Source organism: Haplochromis burtoni, unplaced genomic scaffold (genome assembly GCF_018398535.1).
Source record: "Haplochromis burtoni strain Fernald_Lab_line unplaced genomic scaffold, NCSU_Asbu1 Contig_62, whole genome shotgun sequence".
Taxonomy (NCBI): Eukaryota; Metazoa; Chordata; class Actinopteri; order Cichliformes; family Cichlidae; genus Haplochromis; species Haplochromis burtoni.
This window is the reverse complement of record NW_024582423.1, coordinates 1,707,883-1,721,681: the sequence shown is the minus strand read 5'-3', so window position 1 is coordinate 1,721,681 and position 13,799 is coordinate 1,707,883. Positions and strand designations below refer to the sequence as shown.

General features: G+C 43.4%; 1 protein-coding gene across 4 annotated transcripts in view; it reads left to right on the top strand.

The window, feature by feature from the left end:
- LOC102289064 (tetratricopeptide repeat protein 28) overlaps positions 1–12,588 on the top strand; it is a 196,185-nt gene extending 183,597 nt beyond the window's left edge. For 3 of the 4 annotated variants that reach the window (XM_014333712.2, XM_005922728.3, XM_042221196.1), the window contains 12 exons: positions 1,441–1,581; positions 4,995–5,139; positions 5,295–5,474; positions 5,589–6,133; positions 6,399–6,646; positions 6,757–6,881; positions 6,968–7,199; positions 7,877–7,953; positions 8,661–8,684; positions 9,408–9,537; positions 9,637–9,744; positions 9,925–12,588. In XM_014333712.2, coding sequence (XP_014189198.1) covers positions 1,441–1,581; positions 4,995–5,139; positions 5,295–5,474; positions 5,589–6,133; positions 6,399–6,646; positions 6,757–6,881; positions 6,968–7,199; positions 7,877–7,953; positions 8,661–8,684; positions 9,408–9,537; positions 9,637–9,744; positions 9,925–11,537 — 3,568 coding nt within the window. In that variant the 3' untranslated portion in view covers positions 11,538–12,588. The remainder of the gene's footprint in view (positions 1–1,440; positions 1,582–4,994; positions 5,140–5,294; positions 5,475–5,588; positions 6,134–6,398; positions 6,647–6,756; positions 6,882–6,967; positions 7,200–7,876; positions 7,954–8,660; positions 8,685–9,407; positions 9,538–9,636; positions 9,745–9,924) is intronic. The other variant, XM_014333713.2, reaches the window with a different exon arrangement.
- Positions 12,589–13,799: the final 1,211 nt, after the last annotated feature.

Sequence of the window (13,799 nt, the reverse complement as noted above, 5' to 3'; positions counted from 1 at the left end):
CAGTTCATCTAAACAAAAAGCACTTAGACTAGAACAGACGCAACTACGTTGATCCTGCCATAAAACAATTAAGACAAGATGCGACCTCTTCCCATGCTCCCAGGATGTAGGTGTGCATTCTAGTGTGGAATACACACCAAGCCTTTGTAGCCTGTTGAAGATCCCACAACTTATCACTACACAATTAATTATACACTTCTAAGCATCTATGGTTAAATATTTCTAAGCATAAATGAGTAAATGTTTCTAAGCATAAATGACAATCAACAATACAACTCTATCACAGCCAGTCTGACAACCCAAGGAAAAGAGAAGGCGGTTACTGTAACCTTAAGGAAGAATGGGGAGGAAGGTTCAGAGGAGACGCTAAAATCAGTGAGCCAAAAGTCAAAGAAGAGGCTGGTAGTGAATAGAGATCTAACACACAACAGGGGATGTAGTCATATGTGTAGGGCATGTAAAGTGTTCTGAGATGTATCAAAAGTTCAAATCACCCATTGACATCCTTGGAGCTACACTGTGCTTGACGTGTGCCATGTTTCTCTAGTTGGAGTTTGATCCATAGTGACCAGCTGCTCCACCCAGTGCCAGTCTCTTCCACCCCTAGCAGTCTGGCCCTCCTGCCCCATTACCAGCTCATTTACTTCTCCAATGGGAAGTTGCATACACACCACTGCGCCTGGATGGGCACCATATGGCCCCACTTACCAGCCCATTCAGTCTCCAGAGTGCAGAGAAAGGGAGGCAGCACTCTGAAATGAGTGTCTGCAGAATGAATGGGATGGAGAAAAATGGAGAGGAGCATATGTGTGTGAAAGACAGGATAATAAAGAGAGCGGAAGACACGGCTTTTGTGATAGTCGAAATCTGCGTATTAACATGTGGAATCTCTCCATCTTTTTGAAAATCCAGTCTGAATAGGTCTGTTACCATGTACATTCCCGGAGAGCGAATCTCAGTGTGAGCCACGTACTGTGGCTTTAAGAATTGCAGTGGTAGGTGCGCAAGGCAATCAGAGATCCCATGGTGGTTCCAAGAAGTTCATACAGCTGCTGTGAGATACTCTAAGAGTTGCATGATATCAAAGGAGAGGTTCACGCATGAAGGGCGAGATGAGAGAGTGGTTGCGAGCTAGTGATTGGGGGGGGGATGACACCCCCGCGACTGGATCAGCATTACTGGCATTATATTGAAAGGATTACAATCAGGCTGTTGGATCCAGGCTGAAAAAAAGAGGCCAAGTGTGTGAGGGTTGAACGGTGTGTGTTTTTTGGCAGGTCAGAAGTGTCTGTGTGTGTGTGTGTTTCTGTGAGTACTTGATTTATCCGCAGCGAAACAATATAAGAGTGTATTGTCTGCTGTGCTCACATGCTTTTTTTTCTCTTGGCAACATTTCTGTGGCCTTGGATGCCTCTCACTCCATCTCTTTCTCTCTTTCAGAGGGTGCTCGAGCAGTGAGACTGAGAGTGAGGCGGGAGATTTGTTGGATCAACAATTTGAGGAGCTCAACAACAAGCTTAACTCCGTCACTGATCCAACGGGCTTCCTGCGCATGGTGTCCAGAAACAACCTGTTCAACAGGTAGGGGGGTTTTGATGCACATCACCTCAGTGTTCCTTGGCTGTTAATGAGTGGCAGTGTTAATCACCAAATGCTACTTAGACCCACTTTTGCACAAAGAAGACGATTAAAAGTCTCTGCTCGAGTAAGGAGATTCGTGGGTATTGTGGCTCATCTGTGAAAGGACTCTTTTCTCCATTGTTTAGCCAGCGCAGAGGCAGCATGTGAATCCTCCTTATTAAATAGACTGAGTAAAGCCAAAGCTGCTAAAGCCCTTATCAACTGTCTACTCTGATGGAAGCCCTGTGTGTGTGTGCGTGAATGTGGTCACATGTGCGTGTGACTGTTTGCCAGGCGCAGACATGGAGATGAATGTGGTTTTAAAATGTTTGCCATGTCTGTGTTTGTTATGCAGATTTATGAGATTTTAGTGCGAGCGCCACTGGCTTGTTCACAGCGTTATTTATTGACACTATGCAGAGTATTCATTTACATTGGGCTGATTGGTAAGGTATACCGACAATGTGCGTGCATGTGTGTGCATACTTGTGTGTCTGGGTCATATTTCCCTGTCCTCGTCCACAGTTGAGCTGTTCTTTGATGAGAGGGTAATTCCAGCTTTAATTGAGTCTTGGTGCTCATTAAGCCCCTTTAATGGGCTGCCGGTAATAATCCCCTCATTCTTTTGGGCCTTTAAAAAAAAAATCTGAATTATAAAGCTCATCATGCTTAGGAGCCTGTCGTCTGTCACAATACCAAAAGCAAGAGAAAACTGAGAAAACCTCTTTGTCCTCCATACATCTTGAGGTTTGGTGTCAGATAATCTTTGTGTTATTCAAGAGCTCTTTTTGAATTCACTTTCTCCTGCTATTTTTCCTTACATGTTTAGGCTATTACCATTTAATGGAATGAATTTATATGAATACTTCAGGATTTTGATATTTATGTATTACAAAGAGAAAGGATACGTTTATTTCAAAAAGAAACCTTAATTGAATAACATTTAAATTCAAATAGGTACAGGGCACTGAGATCTCGTCTTCAGTACGGAGCTTGGAAGGATTACTGTGGGAAAGTGATAATGAAAGTCTCTTTGTGCCTTCGTTGTGTAACTTGATGAGATTGTTTAATGATCTTGCAGTTCTCTGTAAAATTCTGCCAAAAGGATGATGCAAGGTTTATTTTATCAGCAGTACAAAGACAGCCAATATAATAAGCTTAGAGGTACAGTAGTTATTTTTTAGGTTATTAAATAGAAAAAAAGAATATTGTATTCATACATGAATTCGTGTGTAATTACATGCTCTAACAAAATCATGCGTTCTCGTAAACTTAGAATTAATCGTTACAGATACACAAACTGGAGCGAGTGCCAGTTTGTTGAAGCCGCCGTGTTGCCCTGTCACGTTGTCATGCCATGGCCATTTCACCAGCCTCATACGCAGCACACCTTATACGTAACTTTGAATTTAAAGATCACCAATAGCTCTTTCCAACTATATTCGACCATTTAACATTTGTACATGTATATTTTCACATTTACACATTTCCTGAGTTCATTTGCAAGGCGTCCGAGCCCAGCAGTGTTGGATCCGCTTCAAATGAAGTTCCCCTAACGCTGGCTAGCAGCAGCTAACTGTGGCAAAAGATCAGCTCTTAAGTTCAGGATATCATGGTAAATGGTAAATGGCCTGTATTTGTATAGCGCTTTTCTAGTCCCTAAGGACCCCAAAGCGCTTTACACAAACTGTCATCCACCCATTCACACACACATTCACACACTGGTGGTGGCAAGCTACATTGTAGCCACAGCCACCCTGGGGCGCACTGACAGAGGCGAGGCTGCTGAACACTGGCGCCACCGGGCCCTCTGACCACCACCAGTAGGCAACGGGTGAAGAGTCTTGCCCAAGGACACAACGACCGAGACTGTCCGAGCCGGGGCTCGAACCGGCAACCTTCCGATTACAAGGCGAACTCCCAACTCTTGAGCCACGATCGCCCCCATCATCAACAATTCGTCTCAGTATCACTGACATGAGACAGGAGTGAGACCCAACCTTCATTCACAAAGTCTGACAGCCTCTTCCAGAATACATAGACATGCATATTGATAGCTGAGGTAAACAGCAGATTGACAGCCTACACTCACAGATGAACGACATCCAGAGTTCTTTATCCTACAGTGGCCACCGTAGCCAGGGTTACACACCTGAATTTGGATGGATAACAAAACAGAGCAAGCTGCAATCCACTGACATCTAGTGGTGAGATTTCACACACTGCACCTTTAAATGTATACTAGAGGATGATTTATTTATCTCTGATTACCACGCAGATGACACTTAAAGACCCGTCTTTCACTTACAGCCACTGAATGCAATCTTCACGTTCAGCCTCTCTACAGCTCCCAGTCTTTTCTTTTCATTGTCTCCCTTTACACTTGACACTCACCTTCTTTTGGCTTATCCCTTGTCTCCTCACTCATTCTTCTTGTCAGGCTAACAAACGATTGTTTTGCTTTCCCATGGAGCCTTATGCCAAGGCCTGGGAGAGAGACAGAGTGTCGGGAGGCTGGAGGAAAGCCAGTGGCCTGGGGCTACCAGAAGGGCAGGATAGATGTCTGTTGGCTGGGTCCGGAAGAAATTCTGGCTGGTGGAACAGATGGAGGAGTAGTGACAAGTGTGACTATAATGCTTGGCCCTGCTAGGAAAAAGGAAAAGGCTTCTAGCCCCTCAGCCACCATTAGCACAGTTCTCAGTATGCTGACTTTCTCTATGTGAGCTGAGGGCTGTCATTCCCTTCACACAGCAGACAGGCATCCAAAACGCATTGTGCTGTTATCTTGAGTTGGTTTGTTGATAAAGATTGAAGACAACAAAACTAACAGATGATGGGATGTTCTGAATTTAAAATGTTGAAGAAAATGCATGAATGGTGCTCTCCTTCTGTGGTGATTCTGCCAGTCTGGCCCCTATTTAGGCCAATAAGTGCTAGATAAGCAGTGCAATACTGCCATCTAGTGAAGCTGTACATATTGACATGGTAAACTGAGTGAATTGAAACAGCCTTTGTATTATACTTGCCTTCCCAAGGGGTAACAACAAATTAATATATCCTACCCTCATCTACCTCCTCTTGGATTAAATTTGTTCTACGTTTGAGCAGATATATGAATGTGATGATCCCCTGCGACACATTATCTATTAAATTAAAAATGGACTTTGTCATCCACTTTCTCAACTGCGTTTTGGAATTAACAAGAAGGCCAGAAAGGCCCAAAGAAATAGTGCTATTTGAACAGTTTAAAGTTGGTTTAGTCTCAGCAAAGACTCCTAACTCAAAAATCATGAAGAATCTTAAGTGTCTGAAACTTTCTTGAGGTTTTCAGGATTAAAATGAAAACTACAGTACTTTGTTTTGTGTCTCTGCAGGAGTTGCCAGAGTATGACAAGCCTGTTCAGCAACACAATGTCTCCTGCCAAAGATGGCAACTCTTCCCTGCCCCGTCGCTCCAGCAACCTTGGAAAACCTCCACTGCGGGCACTTTATGATTTGCTCATCGCACCTATGGAGGGGGTAAGTACTACTTCGGCGGGGTATTGCCTGTCTGTTGAGGCAGTTGTGTGACAGAGAGAAGAAAACACAATAGGGTGCTTTCGAGAGGAACAGAAAAGCAGAAAAAAATGAATTTCCTTTATGTGATTAAGTGTTTTCATATCCTTGCCTCACAGGGCTTGATGCACTCCAGTGGGCCTGTTGGCAGACACAGGCAACTAGTGATGGTGCTTGAGGGAGAACTGTACCTCATCCCGTTTGCTCTGCTAAAAGGAAGCTCTTCTAATGAATACTTGTATGAGCGTTTCAGCCTCATTGCTGTGCCCTCCATTCATGGCCTTGGAACCAGTGCAAAGGTACAGCTTCTTATTTAAACTTTGTCACATTTTTACAATCTGTAATGCTATAACAAACTATTCACTCCTAAGATTTGCTGTGCTACAAGGTAAAATTTGTTGATGTCCTCTAAGGCTCATTCTCGGCGTCCTGGACCAGCCCCATGCGGCGGCGTCTCAATGGCAGCAGTGGTGGGTAACCCGAGACTTCCCTCACCTGTGATGGATCGCTGGCTGTGGGGACCTATGCCGTCTGCAGAGGAGGAAGCACTAATGGTGGCTGAGCTGCTGGGATGCCAACCCCTTGCTGGCTCTTCTGCCACAAAGGAGAGGGTCATGAGTGCTCTAACACAGGCTGAATGCGCCCACTTCGCCACCCACATTTCTTGGAAATTAGCTGCTCTGGTGCTCACCCCAAACCCTGAGGCTGTGCCTGGGGGAGCAAGCGCCAATGTGGGAGTGGGAACAGTGGGAAGAGGTGCAGGGGGGAGAGCAGGCAGCAGTGGCCGAGGCAGAAAGGGCTCCACTGGAAGTGGCTACACCATCCCAGAGTCTCTCCACATGCAGGATGACAGCAGTGATGTGGAGAGCATCTGTGACAGCCCGCCCCTTCAGGAGTTCCTGCTTACAGCTGCAGATATTTTGGATCTGAGGTTGCCCGTCAAGCTGGTTGTGCTGGGGTAGGTAGACTGGCAAAGCGATACAACTAAATAGTGATTTTTTTTAATGTAGATTTAAAGTCATTAAAAAAAACCATGAGATTAACCATATTGAAGATCTGAATTCAAAATTGATTGACTGACATGAAATTCATTAAACACACAAATGTACTTAAAATGTACATCATGATTTATTTGATAAGCACAGGGTAGAATACCAAATTTCAAGCTTGACATTTTAGTTTTACAGTTTTCACATTTGAGCCTTGTCTTTTCGTGGCTGCAGGTCATACCAAGAGTCCAGCAGCAAGGTCACAGCAGATGGTGTTGTGGGACTGACTAGAGCTTTCCTGGCTGCTGGGGCTCAGTGTGTACTTGTGTCCTTGTGGCCTGTCCCAGTTGCTGCCTCCAAGGTTTTTGTCCATGCCTTCTACTCCGCCCTTCTCAACGGGACCAAAGCTAGTGCGGCACTGGCAGATGCCATGAAGACTGTCCAGAGCAGCAAGCAGTACTCACACCCTTCCAACTGGGCAGGTCAGGGATGAAATTCCTTTATGCATTATTTCAACATTAGTAATAAACAAAGTAGTTAAAAGAAGATCCCTGTGAAACTGAGCTCTTCTTACTTTATTTCTTTTTTTCAGGATACATGCTGATTGGCAATGATGTGAAGCTTAACAGCCCATCTTCCCTAATTGGCCAAGCTTTAGCTGAGATTCTACAGTATCCAGATCGGGCTCGTGATGCTCTGAGGGTTTTACTTCACTTGGTGAGACACACCGTTACTTATTTTACAAGATGTCACAGTCAGCACTGCTCAAAAACACTGATGGTGCATTGCTGTGCTCACTGCAGGTGGAAAAGTCTCTTCAGAGGATACAGAATGGCCAGCGTAATTCCATGTATACATCCCAGCAGAGTGTGGAGAACAAAGTAGGGGGTGTCCCTGGTTGGCAGGCTCTGCTGACAGCTGTGGGCTTCCGTCTTGACTCTGCAGGCACCGGTATCCCCGCTGCTGTCTTCTTTCCCACTGCTGACCCAGGAGACAGGCTTCAGCAGTGCAGCACCACCTTACAGTCACTGCTGGGTATGTAGACAATGTAGCTATTTAAAACAAACCAAGTTATTTACAATGTGCCCAAGGTTATGGATTTATAAATACTAGCAAATCCCTGTGCTATGACAACTTATTAGGCTCATAATGTTGGGAAATTGAACATTTCTCATTGAATAAAGTTAAAGGTTTAAATACTGTTTGTATTTGATATTGTTTGTCTTTGCTATAATGCTGCCATCATTATGATGCTAAGCTTCTGTTACACAGCAGCACTGATTCCTACCTGATTCAACATTTTGTTTTTTAAATGACAACAACAACCAAAACATTGCCATAACAATTTGATGTCAAATAATCCAATTAAATGAGAAAACACAATTTATTTACTAAAAAATGCACATGAAGATTACTCTAAATCCTGGGAGCATTTAGTGTTATGCTTGTCACTAAACATAGCTTATTATAGCCCCAACAGGAGTTGCATTGCAAGGTCGTTGTCGTGCTGCAGGATGAGTTTGAGACCAGGACACCTTCCTGGCATCACTCTGTGATAGAATCTCAGAACATTTTAACACAATTTATGTTTGCGCCATTTCATTGATCCATGTATCGCCCCATGTTTAGCACTTTTTTTTTTACCACTACCATTTAAACCAGTGTGCCTTGTTAATGAATGATGAAGAACTTCCTTTGATCCAATCCCTTAGGTCTGCCACCGCCAGCTCTGCAAGCTTTGTGCAAACTCATTACAGCTTCAGAGGCAGGAGAGCAGCTCATCAACCGGGTAGGTCCCTGCAGCTCTGAACAAATGCTGTTGAGTTTTGCACCCAGTACCCACTGGTCTTTGGTTCAAATGACAAATACCATTCCTGTTACTTAGAGTTAAAAAGCATTGTAGCAGTCCCCTTTCACTTTCTTTGAAACTTTGCCACACCTTTGTATTATAAGTGCGTTGCTAGAAGAAGCATATCAGTGATTTTATCACTGTGTAATTTGGTAATGTCAGGACTGGATACGCTCTAATGAACTGGCAACTCAAGCTGGAGCTTAATCTGCATTGAAATGCAGCACTGAATTCTAACTAGTTGCCCAAAGTCTTAACTACAGTCTGAGTTCTGTTCTCTTCCTCTCCAAGCTTATGACACCTGAGAATTAAGCTGGGACTGACGTAGTTTATCCCTGTTTACGTGTAACATGTGGCTGTCACATGCTTAAAGTCATCAAGTTAGTTTGTGATTGGCAATTTTCATAGCCTCAAAATGTAAGTGTGTGTGTGTCAGTGGAAACACTTGATCTAATCTATATATGCTGCAAGCAATAAACTTTAATCTGTTAAACCACTAATGTTACTTGTTGCTGTATCCTCTTGTTGCCATAAATCCTTGTACTTTACTCTTTTTCTTCCTTTTCTTTTTTTTTTTTGCGAATGGCCTGTGTGCATGCCATTAAACGCCTGTTTTCTCTCCCCTGCTCCTAACGTGTGGTCTGAAGGCTGTTAAAAATATGGTGGCGATGGTAAGTGTGCATTCACTACCAGCACTCCATCCCATAGCTATCTTGTTAAATCACTCTTTACTGTCTGTTCTGCTAAACTCTCTTTGTATTGGCGAAAATGCATGTTGTTTTTCCTCTCCACATGCAAAGTTTACTGTCTTGTGTTGTTCATAGTTTTTCCTTTGCTAGTTTTCAGTCAAATCTAAGGGATTTGGGGGTATTTAAGATTTAGAACTTGGGTTTGGTTCAGGTCAAAGGAATGTTTCAGGGTGGAAGCAGGGGTAAATCTGTGATGTAAAAAACCCTTTCTCATTCGTGTCGGGTGAAACGAGAAGAAGGGGTTTCTGCACAGTTGCGTCAAGTTGACAAAGATGTCTCTGTTCAAAGCAAAGTAATCCCCAAACAAAACACGTAAGTGTGCTCTCGGGCCGCGTGTTAAACCCTACAAAGCCCAAACCCTTCCAGCTCAGCTTACCTACAGTTATTTTATTGCCAAGATTGCTCGTGCACTGGGCTCAGACATATTTTTTTAGGACACAGGCTTATACAAGATACATGAATATGTTTTAATTGGACGACTTAAAGAGAAGAAAATGAAATCATTATTAAAAGGAAGAAGCTGTATAATTTTTTCACTTGGGTTATTTAAGTTACTGATGCAACGCTTTGATCACCCAGTTCACTTTTAAGCCGTTAATTACATCTCCACTACTTTATTGTAATGTTGTCCCCTGTCTCTTTCAGCTCCACCAGGTGCTAGTCCAACTACAGACAGGAGAGAAAGAACAGGATTTCTCCCTGCTGCCCATTCAGGTGTCCATTAGTGTGCAGCTATGGAGACTCCCAGGATGCCATGAATTTCTGGCTGCTCTTGGTTAGTCATCTATTATGTAAAAAAAAAAAAAAGTCCCTATCCTATTGTCTACCATATGTCTATTTAAGTTACAGCTGTTGTCCTGTTTTGCATGTGCAGGGTTTGACTTATGTGAGGTAGGCCAAGAAGAAGTAGTACTGAAGACAGGCAAGCTAGCCAACCGCCGCACCTTGCACTTTGCTCTCCAGGCTCTGCTGGCACTCTTTGGTAAGTAAATGTATTTTTTTGCTTATGCACTTTCATTCTTTGCTGATTGTTGTTGAGCTCCTAACTTGATTCCCTGTAGACTGGAATCTGAACTGTGCATTGGCACTTTTTAACAGCCCGTTTTTATCCTGTGTTTATCTCATGTCACATTTTTCATCATCTCTTTTCTTTTATGTTCAGACTCCACAGAACTGCCCAAGCGCTTGAGCCTGGACAGCTCATCCTCCCTTGAGTCCCTAGCTTCAGCCCAGTCTGTGTCAAACCCCCTGCCCATGGGATACTCAAGCCTTCCCTTCTCTCCTCCTTGCCTGGACAATCAAGCATCTGATGCCATTTCTGTTTATAGCCTTAGCTCTGTAGCCTCCTCTATGAGCTTTGCTTCCAAATCAGACTGTGATTTCCTTGCTCATCGGCAGCGCGGTGGGGTCACAGCACACTACTCGGTCCACAAACACCCTCATGTTCCTCGCAGCCGCTCGTCTCCCCATGGAGCAGCTGCTGCAGTGGCGGGAGCCCGCGGAGATGAGGAGGAATATGAGGGCTTTTCCATTATCAGCAGTGAGCCCCTGGGAAGTCATTGTGACTCTCTGCCTTTGCCACCAGGCCACAGCCAGCGCCACCACCGGGGAGGCAGGGGTGTCGTCGGTGGCTCCAGCACAGGAACGGGGAGAGGGTACACTGTATCTGTATCATCGAGGGGCAGTGTCAGCACCCCAACATCTCCCGTCAAAACAAACCTGGTGCCCAGCCCAAACTCACCGTTTCAGAAAGTCGGTAAGGTGAGCAGCTCAGATACAGGAGAATCTGACCAGTCCAGTACTGAGACGGACAGCACTGTCAAGTCTCAGGAAGAAAAAACTGTCCCTCTAGATCCTCAGGAACTGGCCCAGAAGATTCTGGAAGAGACTCACAGCCATTTGCGTGCTGTGGGTAGTCTTCAGAGGGCTGGTGCAGAGGCCGGGACAGCTGGAGGAACCTCAGCACGGAGTAGCGCATTCCGCTCTTCTGAAACTAGTGCGTTCAGCCGTCCTAACAGCGGCGCTAGTGGTCGAGCTCAGTCTTCCCCAAGACCCAAACCTCCCTCCCGATCTTCTTCACTGCAGAAGATAAGCTCTGGCTACAATAGCCCTGCGGTCTCTGAGTCTTCCCAAAAGGAGGGCAGCCATCCTTCACCCACTTCAGACACTCACGCACAGTTCAAATTAAAGTACCCGAGCTCCCCGTACAGTGGCCACATCTCTCGTTCCCCGAGCAACGTGTCTCCCAGTTCTGGTCACCAGTCCCCTGCTGGTAGTGCTCCATCTCCTGCTCTTTCCTACTCCTCTACAGGCTCTGCCTGCTCTACATCAGCTGACACGGCGGATTTGGATCGACTAAGAAGAGGGGTCATTGACGAAAAAGTACAAGCTATCCACAATCTGAAGACCTTTTGGGCTAATGCTGCGGCCCAACAACAGCAACATCTAGGTCCCGTCAAAGCTGTCCACAGCACACCCGGTCCTCTCGCCTCTGCCAGCAGAGATGTACTAAGTCTTCTGAACCTCTCCCCGCGCCACTGCTCCCCTAACGACACCCAAGACAGCCTGGAGCTGCGGGAGCTGGGGCTGCAGTCACTGGATAGGGGTAGCAAGAACTCTTCCAATGGACATCACTGCTCCAACCCCAGAAAAGTGGCCCCATCACCTACTATTTCCACTAGCAGTAGCCCTGGTGCTCGTTCTATCCGACTACCTGCTGGCAATGGATACAAGTTCCTGTCACCTGGAAGATTTTTCCCTTCCTCTAAATGCTGAGACATTTAAAATGGTCCAATACTTTTACCTATCATTTACTATCCTGGGTGCTGGAGGGGTAGGGCACTTTTTGGGGACTGCCATTGGTCCATCAAGGTTGACTGACAGCGAGAAGGATTTCTTTGGTTGTGAGTTTGATTCTGCAGAGGCACATGAGTGCTTTAGAGAGCGTCTAGTCTTTGTGCCCATAACACTGTAAATGGCAATGAAAAAAACTCAACGACCTGATACTGTGTTTGTGTGTAACTGTGTGTCAGGTAGATGTAAATGCCATTTGGTATTTTTTCCCCCAAAAAACGTTGCTGTTCGTGTGGGCCAAGCTGCAACAGCTATGACTGATTTCTTCCATTTTTTTTTTGTTTTTAAATTTAATGGTTATTGTTATTGTTTGTTATTGTTATTAATATAATAATTATTATTATGTTTTGTAAATTAATTCCAGTGTTTCACAATCAGTATTAAGCGTTTTTATATGATTAAAAAGTGAACAAACCTGTACCATGTAAAGATGGATAGAGTGGAGAAAAAGATTTAATATTTTTTATTGAAATCAAAAGGGCATTTTGCCTGATTTCTTTGTGAATTGAGTGTCTGCTCTGAAGCATGGATTCTCTTGCTATTCAGTGTTAAGTACCATGTATGACTTTTTAGCCCATGATTTTTTTAGATTAAACATGAAAGTTTCATGACAACCATCTGTCATTTATCAGTAAACTGTTTCAATAAAGCATCATGTTTGCTTTCTTGTATTCTTGACATTATTCTTTTGTGTGGCTTCATACATCTATAGAGACCTTATTCCAGTTCAAGTTGGGACGGCTGTCGCAAAAAGAGAAATGATTAGCATATCATTTAAATCTTATATTTACTTGAATATAGTACAAATATAACATGGCTAAAGCTGAAAGTAATATGAACAATATAATGAGAAAAATATTTGCCTTCTTTTTGTCACGTCAGATCCTCTGGAGTAGAGAGAGCAGACGCAAATACAGACTAAGGAGATGGAACTGGACTTAACGAAAAGCAAAAAGTTTATTTTTGGCTGGACGGGGGACTAAGCTTAAACTAACAATGCTAAACTGGAGGAAGGTATATACTAAACACTAGATACCTGGAATGTGAAAACCTGAAACATGGAAACCGAGATCAGAAACATGAGCTTAGATGAACAGATGATATAACGAGGGACAAAAGGAAACTCACACAATAAATACACAAAAGGATGAGCAGGGAAGTAGAGGCAGCTGGACAACACAGGAGGAACAAATCAGATTGAACAAAGTGAACACATTGGATACAGGACAGGAGACTATCAAAATAGGACAGGAAACAACAGACGCAAGCTTGACACAGTGACTGGGGAGACACGAGTAAACACGGCGACAAAGACTGACTAAACACAGAAGAAGATTAGACACTGAGAGAGAACTAAGATTGCTAAGAACTGAAGGCTAACAGAAACAAACTTAAAACATGATGAAAGAATAACCATGAACCTAAGAATCGCAATGAATATTCAAAAGCAAATAGCATGGTGTCCAGAACTAGAAAACACTGGGTCACAGATAGTGCCCTGACACTTTTTGTCCTTTACGGGGGTTTCTTTTTGTATGTTTGTCAAACTTCTATGGGTTTTTTTTTTTTTTGGGTTCGTGTTTATGTTTTTGGAAAGCTAGTCCAGTTAAACTAGTCACACCCAGGTCTGGTTATTAACAGGGCCTGATAGGTATAGTAGCTTTTAAATGAAATTATCATTTAAATACTGCAGTTTATATTTACTTCTCTGTTAAATATTACAATTTGTTTGATGACCTGAAACAAATATGGTGCAACAAATATGGAAAAATATGTATGGACTGATGCACAAGACATGGGTAACTTGCACACCTAATCCTACACAGTATATATAGGTTTTGGGATAACATAAGCTACTATCCAGTCATCTTTTTCAGGGAATACCTTGCTTATTTCAGTAACAACAAAAGAAAATTACATTTCGGTTTCAGTGTTTGTGTCTTTGTACCGTCTTTAATTAAATATGGAGTAATTATTATTTACAGATTTATAGATTAATGGAACCACATGCTCAACTTTTTAAATTATTAATATATTATATATTTAGTATATTTAGTATATTTATATATTTTTTACGCGTTCAAGTGTGGAATAACGGATTCTAAGTAATCCATCCTCAAATACAGTGGGTGGGTTTAAAGTCACCAAAGAGAGATTTCATTGGATGATGCCAATCGTTAGGCC